At 33.8% G+C, this 26,198-nt stretch overlaps 1 protein-coding gene across 6 annotated transcripts in view; it reads left to right on the forward strand.

Annotated features, from left to right (window-relative positions):
• SCN1A (sodium voltage-gated channel alpha subunit 1) overlaps positions 1–26,198 on the forward strand; it is a 95,791-nt gene that overhangs the window by 53,667 nt on the left and 15,926 nt on the right. For all 6 annotated transcript variants that reach the window (XM_019922209.3, XM_019922210.3, XM_019922212.3 and 3 more), the window contains exons 17-20: positions 12,103–12,223; positions 14,014–14,168; positions 15,923–16,096; positions 19,855–19,977. In XM_019922209.3, the coding sequence (XP_019777768.1) occupies positions 12,103–12,223; positions 14,014–14,168; positions 15,923–16,096; positions 19,855–19,977 (573 nt within the window). The remainder of the gene's footprint in view (positions 1–12,102; positions 12,224–14,013; positions 14,169–15,922; positions 16,097–19,854; positions 19,978–26,198) is intronic.

Consider the following 26,198-nt stretch of genomic DNA (forward strand, 5'->3'; position numbering starts at 1 on the left):
TACTGTGTGACCTTACTTGACTATCCAATCCTCAATTTCCTCATCTCAAAAATGGGGATAAAATCCCCTACTTTTGGGGGAATATTATTAAATGAAATAGTAAATGTAAAGGACTTAGCACAGTGTCTAGCAAATTGTAAGTATTTGATAAATTGTTATTATTATTATTTCTAGTAGCATTCCCAACACTCTGTTCCTGGTAAGTTTTCTCTTAAGAACTACTAGTAACATTCTACTATTTGTCCTTTTTTGCTGTTTGCCTTCTGCCCTCTGTCATAAACTGTTTTACGTTTATCTGGAGAGAGTGATAAATTTTGTATTTTCTGTCTAATTTTTAAACTGTTTTCATTAAATTCTTGATAATGGTTAACATTTAAAATATTTTAAAAAACTATTTTTCTGAAGGGCATTCCAGTAAGAGGGAATAAATGAACAAAAACCTAGAGCTATGAAGCATAGAGTGTGTTTAGAAATAATTAGTAGTTTGCTGTTGCTGGGACATAAAATCTAGATGAAAGTAGAGGCATAAGCAAGGAGCGGATAGTCTGTTTCCAGGAAACCAAGAATAGACTGATATGAAGAAACACTGTAAAATGGAGGCTGGTACTTGTTTTACTTCCTCCATAAGGTACATACTCATGCATCACTGTCCCCCATTCCAGGACAAACTTGAGAGCTATCTTTTCTATATTTTCCCCCTTTTGGTCCCCCAAAGCAGAAAAGGCATAGCGTGGGTCACATTTCCTCACCTTTTTAAGTCCCAATGGACCTCAACCTTCAAAGAACATTCGGATAATCTAAAGTATTGTTTTTATTTTTTATTTTTTGCGGTATGCGGGCCTCTCATAAGCTAATGATGTAACCATAGAAGTGCTTCCTAATTATTTGGAAGATTCTTATAGGTAGAATTAAACTCAGAAGGGTATCTTCCTAAAGCACAACTTTGAGTAACCATAGTTTCTAAGAATAAGCGCTCTGTAATTAGGAGAACTCCACAGGTCAGAAGCAGATCAGTGTAAATTACAGGCCAGCAGAGGAGGGAAAGGTCCCTCCAGGACTGAGGGAGACTGAGATTCTCCTGGCTATACCATTAACCTGTGCCCAGTGATGAGGGCTTGGTAGTCAACACCAACTCTACAGTGGATACCTATTCTTAGGTCTTCAATAAAGTGTCAACGTGGGCTACCAACTCTACAGTGGATACCTATTCTTAGGTCTTCAATAAAGTGTCAACGTGGCCTCTCGCGTTGCAGAGCACAGGCTCCAGACGCACAGTCCCCGGACGCACAGGCTCAGCGGCCATGGCTCACAGGCCCAGCCGCTCCGCGGCATGTGGGTTCTTCCCGGACCGGGGCATGAACCAGTGTCTCCTGCATTGGCAGGCGGACTCTCAACCACTGTGTCACCAGGGAAGCCCTAAAGTATTGTTTTTAAAACCTCAGAAAGTTTCTTGACTCATGGAAATAAATAGCTAGAAATATGGGTTTCTACTGAAAAATAATAGTAAAGAATGGAGGCTTGGACAGATTTTGAGGAGTTTTGAAAGCTGGGCAAAATCGCTGAGACTATGCAAAAGACAAATAAAGTCATATCTCCCCAATTAGAAAGTAAGTTGTTTTGGCAATGAATTGTGTTTTATATAATTTTAATCCTCTGAAGCACCTACTGTAATGTTGGGTGCATAATAAGGACTCAATATCTTTTTGCGTTTGGGCTGATTTTTATGAATACTAGACTAAGAGTCTGGTGGTCTTAACTCTATTATGGGCAATCACTAACTCTATATTATCCAGTTTCCTAATTTATAATAGGAATACATCTGTTCTGTGGTGCTTATAGGAATGTTATGAGGATCTAAAAGCTGTTTAGAAGTTAAAAGGACTCAAAAAACATAAGGTAGTGATAGCTACTGATAGCGAAATTACTACTCTAATCTGTTTAAATAAATACTTTTAAAATGAATTATTAAACTTAGGCCTCTTTGGAATAAAAACATCATATTATTAAAGTAGTTAGGAAAAAGTACGCTTGTTTTTGCAATGAGTGAACTCCAGAGTGAGTAAAAATGTCATTCGAGTCTTTGTGTACAGTTCGTGTTAGTAACAGGTATCATTTGTTGGATGCTCACCATGGACAAAGCACTGTTTATAGGGCTTTACATGTAGTGTTATGTCATTCAGTCCTCACACCATGAGACAGATACTATTATTCCAAACTTACAGATAAGGAAATTGAACTCAAAGAGTTTAAGTAGCTTGCCAAAGTCACACAAATAGTAAGGATTGATCCTGACCTAGAATCCAGGCTGTCAGTTACAGTCTGTGTTCTGAACCATTACATTAAATTTCCTTAACAATGTCTAAAAAGGTACTATCTCTGACCTCTATTTGAAATGAATGACACTTTATTGAAGACCTAAGAATAGGTATCCACTGTAGAGTTGGTGTTGACTACCAAGCCCTCATCACTGGGCACAGGTTAATGGTATAGCCAGGAGAATCTCAGTCTCCCTCAGTCCTGGAGGGACCTTTCCCTCCTCTGCTGGCCTGTAATTTACACTGATCTGCTTCTGACCTGTGGAGTTCTCCTAATTACAGAGCGCTTATTCTTAGAAACTATGGTTACTCAAAGTTGTGCTTTAGGAAGATACCCTTCTGAGTTTAATTCTACCTATAAGAATCTTCCAAATAATTAGGAAGCACTTCTATGGTTACATCATTAGCTTATGAAGCCTTTGAGAACAGGGAAAACACCAACCATGTCTTATTCACCTTAAGTCCACAGCACATAAAAAATGTTTATTAAATGAATGAATAAATGCATAATGAACAGTTAATTCTAGATCTCATTTGTCCTCCCAATGATATTACCTGTGTTAAAATAATATTTACTTACTGCTTTGCTGATATTTTCTTATTTAATACTTTTATCTTTACTGTACATGGTATAGATTGAAGAACACATGATAATTTTCAACCTGTTGTACATTACTGAATATCAGCAAATTAAATTTGTGCTACCACATAAAGGTCTGCAGTGAATGCCTTATGTGAATAATAGTTTTAAAATGTGCATAAGAACAGGAATTAAGCTTATTTCATATCACACAGTATGGCCCACATTCATCACAGTGCCTAGCATATAGTAAGTAAATGTGTGTTAAATAAAGAAATAAGAATAGGAAGTCTTTGATTAATCTTGAATCAAATGGATATATACCAAAAATACAATATATTTTACAAATATCCAAGTTTACTAACATCATGATAACAATTTTCCCTGTAGAAAAATGTCAGACAACGTATCTGGGGATATTAAGAATCTACTGGGAGATAGGTATATATGCCTCCACACTTTTTTATCTATACTGTCTCTTAACCTCATGGTCTCTGATACAGCAGGTTTTGCCTCCATCTTGTATTACAGTTTCTTCTTCTCTCTAAGCCCTTACCACAAGCTTGTTTAAATGGTCAAGACTCTCTCATTCTAAAATAAAATAAAATCATGTAAATTTTAAAAGTTATTCCTTTGATTTTATCCTTTTCTTAAGTTTCTTTTGTAATTTCTTCCTTGAATTCGTTGCTGATCTTCTTTAAAAGATAACGTGCTCACTGTCTCCCATTTCCACTGCTCAGTCATCTTAAAGCATCATCTCTGGTTTCCACCTTTACTTTTCTCTCTCAAAAATCACGAGTGTTCTCTTAATTGCCAAGTTCAGTGGCCCTATTTTACTTGATATCTGCATCATTTCCTAATTCTTTAAGAGTCGTCATTCCCTGGCTTACAAAAGTCCAAGCTACTTTCCTCCCAACCATATGATCTTCTCAAATAGCTTACAAGAAGCCTGAAGTCCTTCTCAACTTCTCTAATTGGAAGCCCCTCATCAAATTTACTGCCAAATCCTGTAGCTTTTATCTCCTAAATCTGTCTCCAATCTTGACCATCCCCCCACTCCTCATCCTATTATTTCACCAGTATCAATAGAATTACCATCTGAAACACATTTCCATGGTGGGGAGAAGGGCAGTCTTTATCATGAGCAACTTGATTGTCTTGAGATCTATTTCACCAGTCTAATATCTCATGACTTATTTCAGTTCTAATCACATAGTTCTATGAAGTTTATACCTTTTGACTCCACAATTTCTTATTAGAAATTCTCTTCTTATCCCTGTCATTCTCTGCAAAATCTAGCAAAACAAAAAAAGGAACTTTGAGTTGTCTTTCAAGACACTGTCAGTTTATTCATTCAAACATATTGTTGTTTGTTGCTCATGATACCTAGCAATTCTTATTCTGGGTAAGGCTCTGAGACTCCCCTAAGTACAATTACTACCTGCATAACATGAAATGTCTATATTGCACTCTATTTCTCTGTTGTGTATCTGTCTATCCTACTTACTAATCTTGTGAGCAACTTGAGAACAAGACCTGTGGTCATATACACCTTTGTACTTCTAGTAACTAGCACTGTACCTGGCACAAATGAGGTGCTTGATCAATGTTAATTGGCATCATGTAAGTTAATCTCACTTTTCCTGAATACATTTTTATCAGTTATATTTTTTGAAAGTGTACAGATAGAATAAACAAAGCAAGCCTATTCCTAAGTCAAATTAAGTTAGCAGCTTAATCTTTAATGAAGCTTTTCCTCCCTGGGGAGAGGGCAGGGAGGAAGGAAGGTGGAGGAGAAAAGAAAACAGTCAGAATTTTCGTATCATGGCCTGACAGATGCTCAGGGAACACTTTGTAGAGTCCCATCCGGGTATTGACTGGGGGTGTCCCCTTGCCTATTTCCTTGTCTTGAGCTATATAGTTCCTCAGGACCATGATTCCTGTGAGATGGCAACTACTCTGCATGAAGAGTACTACCATCTAGCCAATGGATACCCAAATTCCCTCTCCCTTATTACACCTAATTGATCACCAGATACAACCAGTGCTACCTTGTCTTTGTCTACTCTGCATCCCCACCACCTCCACCCAATGTCAGACCTCCATCATCTCTCAGTTTTACTGCTACAGCCTCCAAAAAGGGCTCCCACATTCATATTCTCCTCACTAGTCCAGTTCCCACATAATGATAAGTGGTCTTTCTAAAAGGTAAATCTGGCCATAGCTCTCTCAGCTTTCTAACCTTTCAGGAGCTTCCCATTGCTCCCAGTCTATACTTCTTAACATGGCCTACAAGTACCTGCAAAAGTGACCATTACTGACCTTTCCAGCCGCATGTAATAGTACTTCCCACCCCTCCCCAGCCAACTACACTGATCTATTGTTTCCTAAAACTCCTCATGCTTTATCAGGTTCTGATCTTCATTCCTGTTCCCTTTATCTGGGATATTCTCTTACCCCATATTTCTTCACCTGACTCACTCCCACCCCAACTCATCCTTCTGGCCCCAAATGTCACTTTTTTCTACCCTGTTCTTCTTAGACTGAGTTAGGTGGTGCTCTCAAAATACCCTATACTTACCCTATCGTAGTGTGTAGCAATTGTTGCTTGTCTTGTCTTATTTTGAGCCCATTAGGTACTGGGCCTATTATATTCACTATTTTATTTTTTCAGGTCCTAATTTTGATGTTTAGCATATACTAATATTTTTTAGCTGAAAAGATCAAATATCAGCAATTACACATATTACAAACTATAACTGTTACGGAAATTGTTGCCATGTATCCAGTAAGCAAATGACATATTCCACGTGTTATCTTGTTCAATCCTTATGACAACCATGTAAAGTAGGGATCATTCTACAAATTAGAAACTTCAGCTTATGGAGGTCAAGATAACTGCCTAAAGTCCATAAAACCAGTCGTTGTGATTCAAACCCAAGCTTGTCTGACTCAAAAGAGAACTCTTCACCCTTTCACTGTAGTTATACAGTTCCCCTATCCAGTAGACACTTTAAAAATATTTGTTAAATATGTTATCATTTAACATTAAAAATTAATGTCAAAAGAATATTAGAGATTCTGCACTCATTCAGCAAAATAAATTTAACAATGGAAATTATTTGGTTTACAATTTTGCTTTCTAGCTTGGGAATTATAAATGCAATTTTGCAATTTTTTGCTTCTAATTCATTTGCAATCACAATAATTTTCTCTTGGCCCATTATGTGATGAGAGGTTATAATACCTCCTTTGTTCCTTTATAGCTAATCATCTATATAAAAATTCACTTTTGACATACTTTAAAGCAGAATTCAGAGTATATCAGAGCTGTATTTCTTCACCTTTACCCCTACCTTAGGCAAGTGTTTGAATGACAGTAGATTTCACAATTAATAAGAAAATTTTATATTAAATGTGAATAATCCACCAAAGATTGTCGTTCCAATGTAAAGCTCGATGAAGAAATCATCTGAGTTGTAGGGATGATATGGGAATTAATGAGTTAATATTTGACTTTTCTAACTGCTCTGTGGAAATGCTAAATCTCAGTACAGAGTCTGTTCCTTTGATATCATATTGTTGCCTTGCTGAGAGTTTTTAATAGAAGTCATTTTAATTTTTAATATGCTTAGTGTACACTAGAAATATTTACTAATGCACAGTGTATACAATGAAATATTAATACTAATATTTTTAAGGTTGTTGGCATCTCAACTGTATGATTTAAGGTATATATCTTAAATATATATGTTAATATATATATATAACAGTAAAATTTCCACCTTTAATATAGTATATGCCTAGCTTTTAAAATATGTATTTTTCAGAAATAAAAAATACATATGTGTATACATATATATACACACACATATTCTGTATCCTTTTGACCCTTAAATTCCAGATTTTTTTTTTTTTTAGCAGTACACGGGCCTCTCACTACTGTGGCCTCTCCCGTTGCGGAGCACAGGCTCTGGATGCACAGGCTCAGCGGTCATGGCTCACGGGCCTAGCCGCTCCGCAGCATGTGGGATCTTCTGGGACCGGGGCACGAACCCGTGTCCCCTGCATCGACAGGCGGACTCTCAACCACTGTGCCACCAGAGAAGCCCCAGATTTATTTTTAACATATTTTTATCACATTATAAATTGAACTTCTAGTAAACCCTATAAATAAGCTCATTGTAACAAACCAAGTCTAAAATAAAAGCATAAACATCCTACGATCGAGTCAGAGAACAACAACAAAAAAACCCATTTAATCACTTACTCAAAGAAATATTGTGGAGTGTACTATTTGCTTTCCTTTGTTTTGCTTCACCCTCAAGGTCAAAATCATTTACTATAGTACAGAACATTTTAAAAAAGCATGAAATGTTGCATAAATCCGTTGAGGAGGAAAAATGCTCTTCCCATCAGGGTTGTAGTTATTAAGTGGTTATTGAATGCCCTGATGTACAAGGCAAAGTGGATGCTTCAGATACGCTGTGGTTCCCGCATTCTCTCTGCTCACTTATTGTCAGCCTGCCAAAAATACATGGACAATATAAGTCCTTACAGAAATTGAGCTATTGAGAGTTACATGTGAAAATATACAGATTTTTAAATGAACTAGCTCATTTGGAAATTAGTAAATTAAAGGTTGATTAATGGCTTAATAAACATTAAAATGGATATTTAAATAGTCTATTAATCTCAAAGACCATGAGAACCAATTGCTTTATTATGTGAATGGTGAATTTCAAAATAAAATTAAATTTCAATGTAAGAACAAAAAAAGGAAAAATTAATTGTCCTTACTGGTTTTTACATCAATACAAGTACTTTTTTGAGAATGTTTTAGTTTTGCTGTTATCCAATTTATTTAGTATTTTATCTGAATTCTTATCTCATGTGCTAATATAGAGATGGACTCTTTCCATACATCTAAAAATTCTTCCCTTTTTGAGTAATAGTGTTATTACTCCAACCAAATAAAGAACTCAGAACCGCATCATCTTTGATTTCAACAATGAGAAATATAAGAATACATTGATAAAAGTATATTGGTTGTGAGAGTTTTAATACCATTCTTTTAGTCTGTGATGAATCAAAGAAAAATTAAATAAGGACATTGATAATTTGAATAATATAAATAGCAAAAATGTTATAAATGTATGTTATCTCAAAAATTATATGTACAGAGAATTCTTATTTTCAGTGGCCCATGGTATTGATATATTTATACAAATTTCAAAGTAAGTCTCAATAAATTCAAACAAGCAGACATTGTAGGGCTATTATACCAATAAATTCAAGATAGAAGATATCATATAGGGTTATTAGCTAATCACAATGCAGTTAAATGAGAAATTAATAATAAAATGATAGAAAAAATATAACCACTTGAAAAATTAAAAATGTCCTCCCAAACAGTAAGAACTTCTTCTTCCAAAATCTATGAAATTGGACCAAGCAGTCACTGAATGTCTTACTATTAACAAGGATGATCAAGAAAGGATGAAAGAACATGACAAAGAACTTAGTTTGAGAAATTAGAAGAGGAACAACAAAACAAAGGGAACATAATAAAGAGAAATTAATGAATTATCAATGTAGCAGATGATATTAGTATAGCACGTGGTTCTTAGGGAAAAAATATCAATAAAACACACAAGCTTTAGTGTTGTCAGCAGAATCCTAAGATGATGCCAATGACTCAATAAGCTAGAGTTCAGTTTGTTAATTTTTTATGTATTTTAATCTATTTGTTTAATACATTTATTATTTAATTTTACTTATTAATGTTCTTTATTTAGCTCATCAGTCAAAACCTTTGTTGCCTCCCGTGCATTGCCTGGGCAAACTTCAGTTCAGTCACTTCTGTATCTGTTTCATTTTGTGTGTTTTTCTTTTCTTTTTCATACTAATTCTATTTATTTACATTATGTATGGACTTATAGAAAAAACACTAACTTTTTTCTCTGGTTAGCATAATTTATCTAGAGTATATTAACTGGCCTGAGCCTACTTGCCTGTGGTTTGGTCTTTCTAACATTCACTTGTCATTTTATCTGATGTCAGTATGACAAAGGTGGGGCAAGTTTCCCTCGCTAGTGTGAGAATCAGGGTCTATCTAGGGGGTCAGCGAGGATGTGGTTTACCAGGCTTCTTTTGTAAAATGTTGCTTTAGGGAGTTATTTAAACCGGATATGAATACTAACTTTAAAACTCGAACCTGTAATCATGTCCCATTCCTGAAATGTATACAAACTCCTACCAACCCCAAACATTAAACTGCTTCATTTTGAAAATTGATACATACTTAAATTAAAATGTGCCTTTGGGCCTCTTGTTCCAGTCTGGGTTCATTGTTTGCGGTTCTGCATCATCACTTAGCATGAGCCACACCTGTAATTCATCATCTATGAGTCCAGTTTAGGTTTTTCAAAGAGGACAAAGATTTTAAAGAACCTTATAAGGCAACCTGAATTTAGCATCCTTCCAGAAATTTATATCCCAGATACACCCCCCCCGCCCGTTTTTTGGCCACGCCCATGGCATGTGGGATCTTAGCTCCCCAACCAGGGATTGAACCTGTGCCCCCCACTAGACCACCAGGGAAGTCCCAATACCCCTTTTTAAAAATAATTATTCACACCTAATTTTACAATAAGTTTTTTTTAATGTGTTTGTATATGTATGAGAGATTTGTCTTTATTTAGTTTATGCAATGATTTCAACTTAGTTTTTATGAATACAATAAATAACTTTGTTTTCAAACTCATTTTATCAAATTATGCAAGAGTAAATTCTGTAATTACATTAATTTACAATAGTACAGGTTGATTTGAACACAAACATAACTTATTTTTGATAAGTACACAACTCACCAGGTGGAAGAAGAGATGTACAGGTGTACTAGAGTGTAGCCCACCTCCTGAGAAAATATCAGCACACCACTGGCATCAGTCATTGTGTTCTACAGAGAAAATGCCAAGCATCGTTAGCTTGGTAAGTCAGTTAGTATGGAGGTGGGATAAATAAAAAGAAGTACGCGCCGAAAGAATTGTGCCGATAAAGTGTTGAAGATGAGAGCGTAATTATTCTTCTTCCACAAAAAGCCACTATAAGCAAAAGCCAGAGAACATTAAGAAGTTCACCTTGACTAAAGGACAGCTTCTGTGAAAGATAGATTTGGGAAATTTGGTTAGAAAGCTAAGTTGGAGACAGAAATTTCATTTGGTAGTAATATCTGAAACAGAGGTATCATTCATTCACCAAATATTTATTGGGCATGTAGCATAATTCAGGTTTTGTGTTCCACAAAGGTCTAGAATTAGGTGAGGAGAGAATAAGGATGAACTTATTATTTATAGCTGTCCAAAAAAAAGTGACAGTAGTCAACAGAGAGTTCATAAGAATTTGGAAGATGAAACTGAGAGAAGAGTTATTTCAAAGGTAGAATTAAATGACTTTACTGTCAATATTTGAAATAAATAAGACAAGGAGGTTTGAGTCTAGGTGCTGAAAGAATGATATTGCGAAGAATCGGAATCAGGAACTTGGTTTAAAAAGTAGGTTTAGGATAGAAAAAAAGAAAAAATAAGACATCTTTAATTAAGAGCATGCTGAATTGAAGTGACACTAGGCACACTTCTACTTTCCTGCCATAGTCCAGGCAGATCATGGAATATAATTACATTGCTTAAGATGTGTTTGGAAATTAATTTGTAAACATCTAGAATATCACTTGTCTATACCTGGGAACTTTCCAGGAGCACATCTTCCAACTGACTACTAATAATGGGCATTTAATCATCTTTTATATCCTTTTAAAATTTCCAAAATGTAGATTGATTCCCAGCTGTATGCATTAAAGGGAAAATATGCTTAGAAGTAGAGTAACTGGTAACATATTACAAAGTTGGGTTATAAGACAAGAATAGATAATTTTAAAGAATATTCTTAAGAATAAAGTTGGATATATTGGCGACAGCTCTCATCTGGAGAAAGTCTGACCCAGTAAGACCTGGAGTAACTATACATAAAAAAAAGGTATCAATTTATTTTATCATCATCTAGGCAAGCCACATCAGGGGAGGATATTTAGGGAGGCAATAAGTAGACATAAATTAATTTTATGTTATTTTAGGTTCACATCAGCACTCACAGTTGCTAACTGAAAACTGAAATCTGGGTTATCAATAATATTTAGTAATGGATACAAAGTTTGATAAGGAGCCTGATATCTAGCACTATGTGTGAAGAACTGTGATAAGCAAAAGCTGGATTTGTTCAGAAATTTTAAAGACTTTTCAAGCAGTCTTTTTTTTTTTAAAAAAATTTCTCTGTGAGTTAAAGTAATATTATACCAAAATGTTTTATTATTGCTTGTGCTTAAGTTACTATTATGACATTTGCTTTATAACAAGTATATAATTCGTTTGGCATAATTACTGTAAACAAAGATTAAATAGAACTCATGTCTACACATATCCAAAAGTTAGTTTTTTGCATCTGATGAATTAATTTTCATGAAGACACTGAATATATGTATTATGTAAAATTCCATTATTGGTTTATGTTATAAACAAGGTGCCTTTGTTTTTGTGTTTCACTTCAAGATTGAATGGTAGATTCTCTTCATCTGTTAGACTCATTTTGATAGTTTTTCTATGGTTTATTTCCGCTTTTAAATTGATGGAAGAATTATAAACATGTGAATACACTGTTTCTTTTATTTCAGAAACAGCGTGGTTGCACAGAAGTCAGAGCATGGGCTTTGGGCTCAGCAATAATTCTCTCAAATCTTGGCTTTCTCACTTGTTGGTTATATGACATTAGACAAGTTACTTAACCTGTCTAAACCTTAATTTTATCATTTGTAAAGTGATAATGATTATCACTAACTTCCCCTCTCCCACCCCTCCCTCTGGGGCTTCTCTAATTCATAGGACAGTGGTTTGCTTAGTACATGTTTTTGATGGCCGTTTGAAACTTCATAACATAGCAGTCTGACTTCATACATTGCAAATTATGGTAAAGGAGTTACCATAGATGATTTCCTTATTTCCCCTTCTTATTCATTCTTTCTTTTTAATCTTAAAATCTCTTCATTTCAAGGAGAATCCAGAATCAGTTCATTGTACTAATCCTTCCTTGCTAGGCTATTTCTTAGGTACCAAAATAAAAGTGATTTACTTTTTATGTCCATCTCATGCTCAGAAACTTAATGAAAGCAGTAGCTCATCCGAAGGCAGCACTGTAGACATTGGAGCACCTGCTGAGGAACAGCCTGTAGTGGAACCTGAGGAAACCCTTGAACCTGAAGCCTGTTTCACTGAAGGTAAAGAACATGATCTTCATGTTAATCTTCCCTTTATAGAATGCATTTTTTTTTTAGCTGTTGATCACCCAAAATGGACCACTCAGAATAGAACTTTGTAGTCAATCTATTTCAATTACCTCTTATATGCCAACAGATTTAAAATCTCATGTTATAGTTTGGTTATATCTGCCCATTATGTGTAAGGGACCATGAACATGGAGAAAAGATATTTTAATGTAATCAAAACTAATGACTAATTTATAATATTTCAAATAAAATGGTGATTTCGCAATAAGTTGGCATCTTAAACACTAGTCAAAATTCTCATACACAAAAGTTACTTTAGAAGTAATTTTTTAGCTATTAAAGTCAAATGAGTTGCAAATGCTCAGATGTATTTTTTTAACAAAATCATTATTTTCCAATGCTTGCTGGGTGAAACAGGAAATAAGCACTGCCCAATACCTGATCCCTGCACAGTATCTAGTTTAGCCTGGCACAATATGGACAATAAGTCTAAGAGCTTTGTTTTCTCCATGATTAGTATTTCCCATGGTCTGAGTTTCTTGGGAATTTGAGTTTTGAAGGTATGAATATATTTGCATATTCTCTATTTTGTGATTTTTTTCCTCATAGGCCTGATATATATTTTCTCCCTCTTTTCCTGTATAAATTATACACATCACTCAAAGTCCTCAGAACTACCTTCATCCGACCATGGTGGAAAAAACTTCTTATTCCTCTGAACAGCTATAAATAAAGATATTCTTTAATTCACCTGATAACTAATCATGTATTATCTTATGAGGGTTCTTCTCTTTCTCATTTGAACTGTTATATATATCTTTACTGGCTTTCTTCCTTCCTTCCCTTCTTTCCCTTCCCTTCCTTTCTCCCTTTTCTTCAAGCATACCTGATTTTTTTTTTTGACTTGAGGCAGGGTTCTTTTGTTTATATCTGTTTTTAAAAACCAGATTGTAGGTTTCCTGGGGGCAAGTCCACGTTCTGTACCTTTTTACATTTTTTCTCTTTTTCTTTTTTTTTAATATCCTCCATGGTGATTGCAAAGGTGCTCACAAATTTCTCTTGATTTAATTATTTTTTTAATTTTATTTTTTTATTGGAGTATAGTTGATTTACAATGTGTTAATTTCTGCTGTACAACAAAGTGATTCAGCTTTATATATATACATTCTTTTTTATATTCTTTTCCATTATGGTTCCTGTTGATTTAATTCTTGTTAGAGTGAGTGAAAGCAGTATAGAGAAGGCAACACCAAATCAAAGCAGGACTAGTCAAATCACATTTTAGTGGACTAAATTAATCTTGAAAATTCTATAAGCTCTTCTAGGAGCACCACAAGAGAACCTAAACAGTAATAAACAGCATTGTTGGGTAAGAACTATATTATTACTCTGCATCCTCTTTAAAAGGGACGTTTTCTGCTTATTATTAATTTCACTTTGAAGTCCTTTCCTAGAGTGACTTCAACAAAGTGCAATAGGATGATATAGTACAAGGCAAAGCTACTTAACATGTACTTGTACTTTACAACGTTCTTTCTTGGACAATAGCAGTTGGGTCAGAAAAAACAGGTATTATCCAGGGAACCGTTTAAAGAGGCTGAATAATTTTCACAACTTCACTCTGCTAATAGATGTGCTCTTACTACTCCAGGCTTAGAGAGTTATCCTAGCAAGATAGAGATGGCAGTAGCAATGAGAAGATGAATCCAGGACACGCCAAAGGGTATCATTGAAGCAGCAGAAGTTATTTACCTACTCCTGTTTGAACATTATACTTGCAGGCTGTGTACAAAGATTCAAATGTTGTCAAATTAGTGTGGAGGAAGGGAGAGGAAAACAATGGTGGAACCTGAGAAGAACGTGTTTCCGAATAGTTGAACATAACTGGTTTGAGACCTTCATTGTTTTCATGATTCTCCTTAGTAGTGGTGCTCTGGTGAGTGAATATTAAGCAAACGTGCTATAATGCCAAGTCTTAGAATCACCTAATACTAATGACTTATTAATCCTTTCAGTAGCATTGTTTTATTATCCAATGCATTATTTTTCCTGAACCCTCATTCTACATCCATTTCTGTGGAATCAGCCATCACCTCTGTTTGATAGCCCCCAAACTGTTATCTCCATTTGTGATTTCTTCCTTAAACATATGTGCATCGCTATATCCATCCATACATACACCCATCCACCCATATACCCACCCACCCACCCTTCTACCCATCTCCAGTGCATCTTTAATTACCCCACTTCATTCTTACAGACTATATACAATGTATAACTATGCAGTTCTGGATTTACTTTTATTATGTATACATATACTTCTAACAAGCTATTCATTAATTTTTGCTTATTATTAAGTAACCCCCCAAATTTGTCCCTCTAGTTTATTCATTATAACCAAAGAACATGAGTATTTAATTACTCATATTTTAACAAGAAAGTAAGCATGGCAACTACGGTAAAGTCCTGTGATTGGGTATATATAACTTCTAAGTTCTGATGAATTTTGTTTATGAATGATATTATTATTATCTCTTTATGGACAGTCAAAAAGTACTTAGGAACCACTTCTCTGTCCGTTTTGAATTGGGTCCACTGTTCTTATGCTACTCAGAGAACAATGGATATTGGTAAAAATAAATATTGGGCAGCGTGCCTAAGGGATTATTTAAGGACTGGTTTCTCTCTATATAAAAGTGTTCATCAGAATCAATTTCTATTTATATGAAAATCATTTACAAAAATATAAAGTATAGCATATAGATAGCATTTTAGGAAAATGCTGACACAAATAGACTACTTAAGCCATAAGATAGATGTAGATAGATAGATAGGTAGATAGATAGATAGATAGATAAAGGATGGAAAGATGATAAAACTTGCCTGATTGAAATGCAATTACTTAGGTTTCTTTAACTTAAAAGTGTATAATTCTAACACAGGCCTATATTTTTCTGCATGTCTCTCTGATGAAATAAATTTTATCTACATGGCACTTTAGACAAGAAATAGTTTTTCACCATTTAAATGAATATATACTTAGATATAAAATATCAAATGAGGTTCATATTAGAAGAAGAATACATATTAGAGTCTAAATGAGAAGTAAATTCATCTTACCATCCTTGTCACACCATATCTTTGCTGAGAAATATAAACTATCAACAAAATGAAGGGGACAAAGGGAACAAATGAACTCAACTGTATAGTAAAATTAGGCAATGTGATGATCAATTACAATTTCTGCTTTATGAAAAATATAAGCCTTCACTTTTTATTTCTTCAACCTCCTTTCTATGGCAAAAAATAAAAATTAAAAAAGCCAACAGGAGGAAGCAAAAGATATGAAACAAAAGGAATAAATAACTTCAAGTTAGGGTAGCAGCATCAAGATGTGACATCAAGAACTATTTCCTGAACAAGTCAAACTAATTCATTAGAGTTACGCTTTTACTTCTTCCTTCCAGTTATATCAATAGAGAGCATAACTTTTCTCCTGATTCATTAAAAGATCTTTGAGATAAAGAAAAGACAGCGATAGCTACTCTTCCTCTACCCTCCTCTTCCAATGAAGTGTCATATATATAAAATCAGGAAAAGATATTTATATGTGGTCAGAAAAAATAGCTCATAATAGTTGTAATAGTATAATAGTTTCAGAAAGCTAAAATGCATAACTTTTCTTTATAGGCATTTGAGGATATATATATTGATCAGCGAAAGACGATCAAGACAATGTTGGAGTATGCTGATAAGGTTTTCACTTACATTTTCATTCTGGAAATGCTTCTAAAATGGGTGGCATATGGCTATCAGACATATTTCACCAATGCCTGGTGTTGGCTAGACTTCTTAATTGTTGATGTAAGTATCCTCCTATCTTTATCTTCCATTCAAGGTAATTTGTTTTATCTATAAACTAATTCTAAAATAGTGAATCTGTGATCACTCTGTTATGCTGACAGGATATGCTACTTAGTAGACACTAAACTAATTCACTGAATAATAGTGTAGTTTTTGTAAGAAATAAGCTAATTTAATACTGATTTCGCATGGGGGGATGGGATTTGTGGTGGTTATCTAGAATAAAAAGCTGGGAAAAAACGTATCAGAACTTTGTAGGGAGAGTGGTGAAATAGGGTATGTTGTTTAAATTACTTACGTTGTGAATCAGACAGAATCGAGCTTGAATCCCAGCCCCACCACTGATTGGTTGTGTGCCACTGAGTAACTTACTTGGCTTTTGACTCTGTAAAATGATGATATTAGTGCATACAGAGTTAAAGACATTCAATAAACAGTGATGATGGTGGAAGCTAATGTCAATTTTTAAAAATTCTTCTTCATCTTCTCAAAGTTTTTAAAGGATATGTTTAAAGAGTAGATTATATAGATTATAACTCCATTATAGGAAATAAGATGTACGGGGTGTAGTGAAAAACTCTACTTCATTCTGTGATGAGGAGTTTCCCCAGTGTAACTGTAGATTTGCAGCAAGCCCATAATGTACCAACAGCCCTTCACAGAGTTTGTAAACCTAATGATTAATATTTCATCTACCCAAAACAAGTGGCTGCCTTTGAGATTTGTTAAAGGTAAACATCATGTTATATGTTTTAAGTTTGGCATAATTTCAGTTTTAGAAAAGTGTGTTCGAAATATTACAAACTTCATAGGCAACAGTTTTATTACCCAAAGATGATAATCCAGCAGAACTATGCAGATTTCTTATGGAAAGTATTTCTAGAACTAAGGGTCATGCATATACATCATATCTCTTTAATTCTGAAAAAAGGCAAACCCAGGGCTATTTGAAAAGCTTAACAGTGTTACTATGAAATGAGTGAATTGAAAAAAGCCTCAAAAGAGTGATAAGGGGTTCACATCCAACATATACAAACAGCTCATACAACTCAGCATCAAACCAAACAAGCAGCTAAATTTAAAATGGGCAGAACTGAATAGAAATTGTTCCAAGGAGAAAATGCAGATGGCCAATAGGCACATGAAAATATGCTCAACATTGCTAATCATCAGGGAAATGCAAATCAAAACCTCAATGAGGTATCACCTCACACCTTTCAGAATGGCTATCTTCAAAAAGACCACAAATAACAAATATTGGCGAGGATGTAGAGAAAAGGGAACCCTTGTACACTGTTGGTGGGAATATAAATTGGTGCAGCCACTATGAAAAACAGTATGGAGGTTTCTAAAAAAGCTAAAAATAGAATTATCATATGATCCAGAAATTCCACTCCTGGGTATATATCCGGAGAAAGTGAAAACACTAACTTGAAAAGGTACATGCACCCCAATGTTCACAGCAGTATTATTTATAATAATATAAAGATATGGAAGCAACCTAAGTGTCCATCAACAGATGAATAGGGGCTTCCCTGGTGGCGCAGTGGTTGAGAATCTGCCTGCTAATGCAGGGGACACGGGTTCGAGCCCTGGTCTGGGAGGATCCCACATGCCGCAGAGCAACTGGGCCGGTGAGCCACAAATACTGAGCCTGCGCGTCTGGAGGTTGTGCTCCGCAACAAGAGAGGCCGCGATAGTGAGAGGCCTGCGCACCGTGTTGAAGAGTGACCCCCACTTGCCACAACTAGAGAAAGCCCTCGCACAGAAACGAAGACGCAACACAGCAAAAAAAATTAATTAATTAATTAATAAACTCCTACCCGCAACAGCTTCTGTTAAAAAAAAAAAAAAAAAACAACAGATGAATGGGTAAAGAAGATATGATAGATATGTGTATATACATATATATATATGTATATATATATATATACACAATAGAATGCTACTTAGCCATAGAAAAGAAATTTTCCCATATGCAACAACACAGATGGACCTGAAATAAGTCAGACAGGAAAAGACAAATACTGTATGTTATCACTTATACGTGGAATCTAAGAGTAAAGCAAACTAGTCAATATAACAAAACAGAAACAGACTCACAGATATAGAGAACAAACTAGTGGTTATCAGTGGGGAGAGGGAATGGGGGAGGGGCACAATAGGGGTAGGGGATTAAAAGGTACAAGCTACTATGTATGAAATAAATAAGCTACAGGGATGTATTATACAGCACAGGGAATATAGCCAATATTTATTATAACTTTAAATGGAGTATAATCTATAAAAATTTTGAACTACTATGTTGTACAGCTAAAACTAATATAATATTGTAAATCAAATATACCTCAATAAAAAAAAGAAAGACACCTCAAAAGAATAATTGCTTCAGCATGTCACAAAGAGAAAGTTTCTAATATTTGAGATTTCAAGCATTAGAAGTTATATCATATTTCAACTGCTCATAATTTTTCACACTAGGCTTTAAATCTAAATATAATTTAATCCTTTTGAAAATTCCTGAGCTTTGCTTTTCTCTTTTATGCTTATTCCATGTCTGAATTTTTTAGTGGAAGAATGATGATTTTATTTATTATTACGAGTTGGTTTTTAATAGCCATTTCCGAAATATTTTAGGAAAATAATTCTGAAGGGAATTTTATAGTTTTGCAATAATAATACTTCTATTTTTCACGGTTCTATTTTAATTACTTCATAAGGATCAGCATAGCACTCTAAAAAAAGACAAAAGGAATTATAGCACATCTCAAGTAAACTAAAAAGCATATTAAACATAAGCCAACTTAATACACTTAAACATAGAAAATTTTGCAAAAATAGTATCCAGTGTATTTGGAACTATCCAATACCAGCTATTCTCAAACCAAAGAAATTCTAACTCTGGATACAGAGTTTTGGTCTTTATTTAGAGAATTACACATCTAAAATTTTTATTTCTTAGTTTTAGTTGCATATTTCATGCAAATGAAGTTAGTTTATTTATTTCTTTATTTGGTAAACATTTATTGACTGGCGATTTTGGGCCAAGTACCATGGCAGAAGCTCTAGATTAGTATAAAAATTTTGAGTAAGTTTCATGATGGAATTACTTTTAAGTTACATTATTTACGTAGGAATAAACTTTAGATAAGTGAAAACACAAAGTATTAGCAAGACAACAAAAATTCATCTTCAAAAAATCAACCTCAAAATTAATATGACAGCGCATTAATTTCTGTGGGTATCAATTATAATTAGTTGAAAATACCAACACAGGATAGATATTTCTTGCTTTTTCTGGTACAATAGCAGTTTTTATATTTTATTACTAACCATTGGCAAAGCCCTAAATTCAGCAGCAACTTAATAAAATAAAGGAAGAATAATCAATGACATTTTCCTATACCTGGACTTCTTCCTTTTTAAAATCAATTTTTACTTAGGTTTTCTAACTAACTGAGTAATTACTAAATCACATGACATTTAATTTTTTTATTCAACTAGTTTTTAATTAACATCATGAAAGCTACTTTCTTTGCATGCAACTAAAAATATTTCCTTAAAATTTTAAAAGGTTTACTGAAAATATGTAGCCACTCATCTTCTGAGGAATTATAAACAAAAATTGTAATTACCACAATGTTGTAAATAACTATACTTCAATAAAATAAATTATTTTTAATTGTAATTATTGTATTACATAGTAACTACAAATTGAATGACAATGATTCTATTTATTTACTTTTGTGTGTGTGCAGGTTTCATTGGTCAGTTTAACAGCAAATGCCTTGGGTTACTCAGAACTTGGCGCCATCAAATCTCTCAGGACACTAAGAGCTCTGAGACCTCTAAGAGCCTTATCACGTTTTGAAGGGATGAGGGTAAGGAAAATGAAAGAACCTGAAGTATTGTATAGAGCCAAAATTATTAAAGTAAATTTTAAAAAAGGAAAACTCATGCATGCAAAAGGAATGGCAAATCCTTGCAAATTGCTACTTTTTCCTTTTATCTGTTGCATATTTACTTCTAGGTGATATGCAAGAGAACTTAGGCCTCCCTTGAAATGATATAATATCATTTATCTGCCGTGCTCATTAAAATGACTTTATTTCCTAATCCATTTTGGGAGTTTCCTTACAAACCTGTACACAAAAAAACAGATGCACTATTAAAGCACTATGTGTAATGATGATGATAATAATCAACTAAAGTGAATTCTACATCATGTGCTTCTCATTTGTGGTGGTCTAAGCTGTACTTAATGAGTTTTATTGAAAACAATATGAATCATACATGTGCCTAAATGTAAGTGTAAAGGAAAAAAATTTTTAATTGTCAAAATTGTGTCTGTACAATGCCAAAGTTTGCGTTATTTGAATGTATTCAAGGGTAGATATTAAATATTAACTGAATTTTTAAAGTTTTTTGTTATGTTAATATAGCTTCAATTTATAACTACATTAATCTTCTTAATTTATATAAATAGCAGTCTCACCTTAAAGATTATATATAAATCTACACAATTTTTCATGAAAATGAATTTAAACTTTTATAACATAATAGAAAATATAATTTTGACCCATTACCATAGATGATTCATAAATTAACCATAACTTAACTATCATTTATATGAGTCACAGAAAATTTTATATTACTCCTTTTAAGGAAATATTACAGCATTCCCTATGATTCATAACACATTAAAAAATTTGTCATTATTGACTTGTTATTTTCCATGTCTTTTTAAAAATATGAAGCATTAATCTATAAGATGTATAACATAAAAATTTAGTTTCTTTGTTTTAATCAAATTTCCTTTTACTAAAACAAAGCTGCTGAACTAAGTGTGATTCCAACAGAAAAATCATTGCTCTTTTGCTGCCTAAGATTTCGTTATGTTTATAGAAACAAAGCTGTATTGCAGACTTGCATTTGCATTTTCTAGTTTGTTGATAGCCTTATGTGTTCTTCTAAAATAAAATTTATTATAAATGTCACCTTTTAAGAACATAAGACTATCTTATGAAATCTTCAATTGAAGACTTCTGCAATTTCCCTAACATATATAAAAAATGTTTCCTCACTAGAAACAATTTAACACAATATAATACGGTCTTATTTTATTTCTCACAGAGATCCTCAAAGCTTACTAAAATGTTATTGGAAATTCTCTTCAGGATATGTGAAAATTAAGTTTATTTTCCAATTAAAATGTCACTTTTGTTTTAGACTGGTAGTTTCAGTTCTGGAGAAAAATATAATTTTTATACATTCTACTTAAACATTTTTTGATTTTTTTTGAAAACATTTGATTGATTCTGCTGAATCAAAGTAATACGTTCGAAAAGTTTTCGAAATCTGAACAATGCTAAACATTTGGAGCTGTTGTAATTATTTCAAATTTGACCTTTTGGAAGTTTATTATATCCATGAGTCAAATGACCAGATATTTTCATATTTAGCACCTTATTTCCATAACAGCATTGACCCTGTGGGCCTTTAATTTTTACAGAAATAACCTTATCTATAATTTTGATCAATAATGCTTTTTATATTATAAGGAGAGGCTAATTTTTGAAACTTGGAGTTTTCAAAACAAAATCCTTATAGATGCTGATAGGAGATGAACTAATCGTTTAAGTTGTCAGATTTATGAATATGGTCCTTGCCTCTTAATGACAGCATATATACAACCCTAAAATGGCTGATGATTTCAACATGTATTTGGCATTGTAGAGACAAAATAACCTGATTATTGATTCTATTTTTGTTTCTTCGTTTCTGGTATTTGGAATTTTTGACTTTGTAAACAATATAATCATGGATGATGGTGAGGATGGAAATAATAATGATGATTATAATTGGGAAGTTAGCTTTGAATATATTCAGAAACTCTCATTTTATTCTTTTCCCTAGCAGCATAAAATCACAATAGCTATGTGAAAGCGTAAATCAGGCTCATTTTATTTTTGTTTTGTCACTTCTTCAAAGCATGTGCTTTAGTGCAACATTACCAAATAAAGCATGTTGTACAGTGCTTGATAAGAAGTTAGAAAGTAAGAAATAAATTATCATCACTCTGCCCTTTATGTTTTGCATGTTCTATGCACATTTCTGGCTGACAGCTTTGAAACATTTATTGTATTTCAAATTTCCAGTCCAAATTTTCAACTTGTAAAATTGAACTGAGTGAATTGATGTCATGGATAACTTAAGTAAAATAAATTTTGTATTTTTAATTTCCTTGTCTAGGAAATCTTAAATACCTTCTTTTTCAAAAGAACTCAAGCCTTGATTGATAGGTAAACAGACAGAGAGCATCATATACAAAAAGTAACACCAAATGTTCTGTCATATCAGATTTCTAACTAATAACAAACTATATATTTCTATTTTATATAGGATAATCTTGCTCCAACTTGGATGGGGTGGAGCGCTGGTTCCGCCCCTCAGCCCTTTATTATGGGTACTGTATTACCCCTTTTGCTTCCTTTCATCCTTTCACTGTGACTTTGTGTTAGTGGGATGAGGGAGGGCTTGGGAAGGGTACTATCACACCACAGTAAGGAAAATACAGTATTTACATTCTAATCCCCTATTTTCAATTGTCTTAAATTTTCTTTTGAGAAAAATACCTTTTGTGAATTTACGCTCTGTGGATTTGAACCTCAACTGCTGATATCTTTATTAAGTTTCACTCAATATGATTTAGATGTGTGTATACTGAGTTATCCATTTATGGGGAGATTATCTGATTGGTGAGGGTGGGGGACCCTGGTTTAGAATGGTTGCGTGAAGTTTTTAACTTATCAAGATGATGATGCTGTTTGAGGCATTTAAAAGAACACTTGCTATTTTCTACTTTGGTCCGGGGCCTGAAAATTGACATCAAGATACCGGCAGTGGCTTCCTTGCCTGTTGACATGTGTGAGCAGATGCTAGGGTGCAGTATTCCAGGTTTCATAAAACTGGTATTGATTATGTGATCATTCTCATGCTTTATTAAGTGTAAGTTTATAGGGGTTATTTTTCAAATGTAACAAAGCAAAAATATATTAAGATAGAGTTGAGTAAGCACATGTGATTTGTGTTTTAAATAAAGTAAATATGAAAGGACCCACTTATTTGAATTGTACAGACTACAACACCCACCTAGAAATAAAACATCTTATTATGTGTATTAAGATAGAATTTAATGCATAAACTTACTTCGTAGACTACGTCACTCCCAACTAACCTTTTAGTATCTTAGAAAATATCATAGTGAAAACATAAATAAAAATGAATCTACATTTTGTTTATTCTTAAAGTTTGGGAATAATGTGCAAGGAGGACAGTTTTTATTTTTGAGGGAGAGAAAAAGTTGGAATTTTTGTTTGGATAATTAATGTAACATATCTTTCAAAAATAATTACCGTAATTAAATCCCATAACACAAATGCAGACATTAGATTTAAAAAAGATACTATTACTCTTCTTCATACTTTAAAATGTGTGATTTCTACTTTGCCTACTTTTGATTTTTATTCACATAGTTTTTCAGTATTTTGATTAAAGAAACATTGCAATCCATGAGTAGTATTGATTTGAAGTTCAAAGACAGTTCATTCAGACAAGAGGACATTTCTGCATGTATCAAAATTCCCAACATTAATTTGCATATTTAATTGTCAATCCCTCATTTCATGTTGATTTACTTAAAAAGCAGATAATGAACCAGAAACAGAAAGAGTTTCTGTAGGAGTGAGTTGTGTGCTAGAATACAGAAATTCTATTTTGATGATGTTTTGCAAAACATTTGTGAGACGCAACCTCTAGTATTAATTCATTAAGATAGTTCCTTTCTTAGAACCTCCTTTTATGCAGCCTGAAACTTCAATTTGTTCTTTCCAACTTGTTTAGTCCAGTTCTGTCTAGTGCCTTCACCACCTGGGAACCAATTACTGCAGTTCCCTAGAGCCAGAAAGGAGTTAATACCCCTCCCTCTGTGCTGAACCAAGGAAGGGCTTGGGGCTCTTGGGAAAAGACAATCCTTTCTCTCATCCTTCATTGCCTAATTTAATGAGATTTTAAATATGAATGGACCTTTGTATAGTAAATCCTTTTATCTTCATAAAAATAAATGTTTTCTCTGGGCCAAATGTATGCCAACCATTGTAAATGTTCCTTGAAAGGCACTGCTGCTTATATCATGAATTACATAGAGTTAATTTTAGTGCAAATCCAATCCCCAGTTTCAAAAGAAACCCCTCAGATTTATTAGCTAACCCCAAATTATTTTGTGTTCAGCTCTTTATTCTCATCCCATATCCAGAAATAGCATTTAAAAATTATATTTTGATCAATAAATGCTAAGCTAACCTTTACTTCATTCATTCATTCAATCACCATTTTTGTAGTCCTGTATTCAAAGCACCTGCTATATTCCTGTATTCAAGGCACTCAAAGCCTTGGAGAATTCACAAATATATTTTTTCATCTTAAATTAAAAAAAAAAAAAGGCTACCATCTGTCAAGATTATGGGAATGCCATTCATTAACTCTAACACAGAGCAATCTGGGTACCGGATAAGTACGAGTGACTCTAAGGAAAATTAGTGAGGTCGAGTAGAAGAAGCACTAGATGCCATTTCTAGTCTACATTCTGAACTTAACCTAGCTTAGCTCATTCTTCTCATTTGCCAAATGAGAATGCAGTAGTAAAGTATCTCTATAGTCCTGTCCAGTGCTGGAATTCTGATTTTTGAATTCAAAAGAGGAAACACTCATCTCTCTTTTGGAGGCTAAACTGAGAGGTGAAGTGAGGCTCCATGACAGAAGTGCTGCTTGAACTACAGCTTGTGAGGAGAGTGTTTCAGAAGGGGAGGTAGTGGACACGGAATTTCAAAGGAAAGGGCATCTCAGTTCTCTGGTAATGTTATTAGCACATGGTAATTACATTAGTTGGATTGGCGTGAAGGCTAGGTGGCTAGGGAAGTTAAAACTAGAAATGCAGATTGAGAAATGATTTGAACATCAAGGTAAGGAAGATGTTTGATAATCAGTGGGAAGCCATTAAATAATTTTAAATGAGAGTCGGAGATGAATTCATCTTATATGAATGAAAGGAAGGAGGAAATTGGAAGACTCTGAAAATGGTATAAGTATGTACTAACAGATGTCAGAACTAGGGTGGCGATCATGAAAATGGAGAAGTGATAGAGGTGAGAAAGGTTTGGAAGAAAAAAGTGTGAGACCTACAGATTGATGGGAAAAGAATTCAAGAAATAGGTGTAGGTAGCCAGTGTTCTGCTCATGGGCTAAATTGGGTGTTGTAGGTAAAAAAAAACAAACAAAAAAAATATGCATTTTAACATGTGCTTTGTGTATACACAGTAGAAAAAGCTTTTTAATCTGGCTGGTAGGCAAAATGTTTGGAAAAGGAGGGAAATAAATAATAACTTGATTTCAGCTTTCATATCTTGAATCCAAAGAAATCTAAGTGTATCCACACATTTAAAGTGAAGTATAAAATAAAGACTTATTCATTCAGTTGTCTTAATGCAGACGGCCACATGAGATAAAGGTGAGGTACCATGTGTCAGCTTGGTAGGCTGCATAGCTCACATCATCTGGATCTGCCTAGATAATTCAACTGACTTCACTTTTTCATTCTCATTCCCCTCTTTGTCATTAATGGTTTTATTATTGCCTTTGGCCCACTTTCAGATCGACAAGAATCATAGAGGTACACAGGTAGAATTCAACTTAGCTATGAATGTTCAAGTCTGAGGCATCATCTGCCACTTAGGAGCATTTTAGGGCCTGTGTTTATCTCTCTCTTAGCTACTCATGTGCATCTCCAATGGGAACTGTAGAGAAGGAAGCAAGGACAGTCCTCCCTACAGTGTTGCTAAAAACTCAGAGTTTTAATTTGTGGTCCAGGAATAAAGATAAGAGGGGCAAAAATGCTTCCATTAAAAAAAAAAGTAGCTAATTATTTAGCACAGAACTTGATATAATCACATCAGATTTAGGAGCTATCATCCCAAAAATGGCATCCCTCCTTTTCTTATTTTCCTAAGAAACTGATTTCTACTATGTTTCATTTAAAATAAGTTTA

Source organism: Tursiops truncatus, chromosome 7, assembly GCF_011762595.2.
Source record: "Tursiops truncatus isolate mTurTru1 chromosome 7, mTurTru1.mat.Y, whole genome shotgun sequence".
In the NCBI taxonomy this organism is placed as follows: Eukaryota; Metazoa; Chordata; class Mammalia; order Artiodactyla; family Delphinidae; genus Tursiops; species Tursiops truncatus.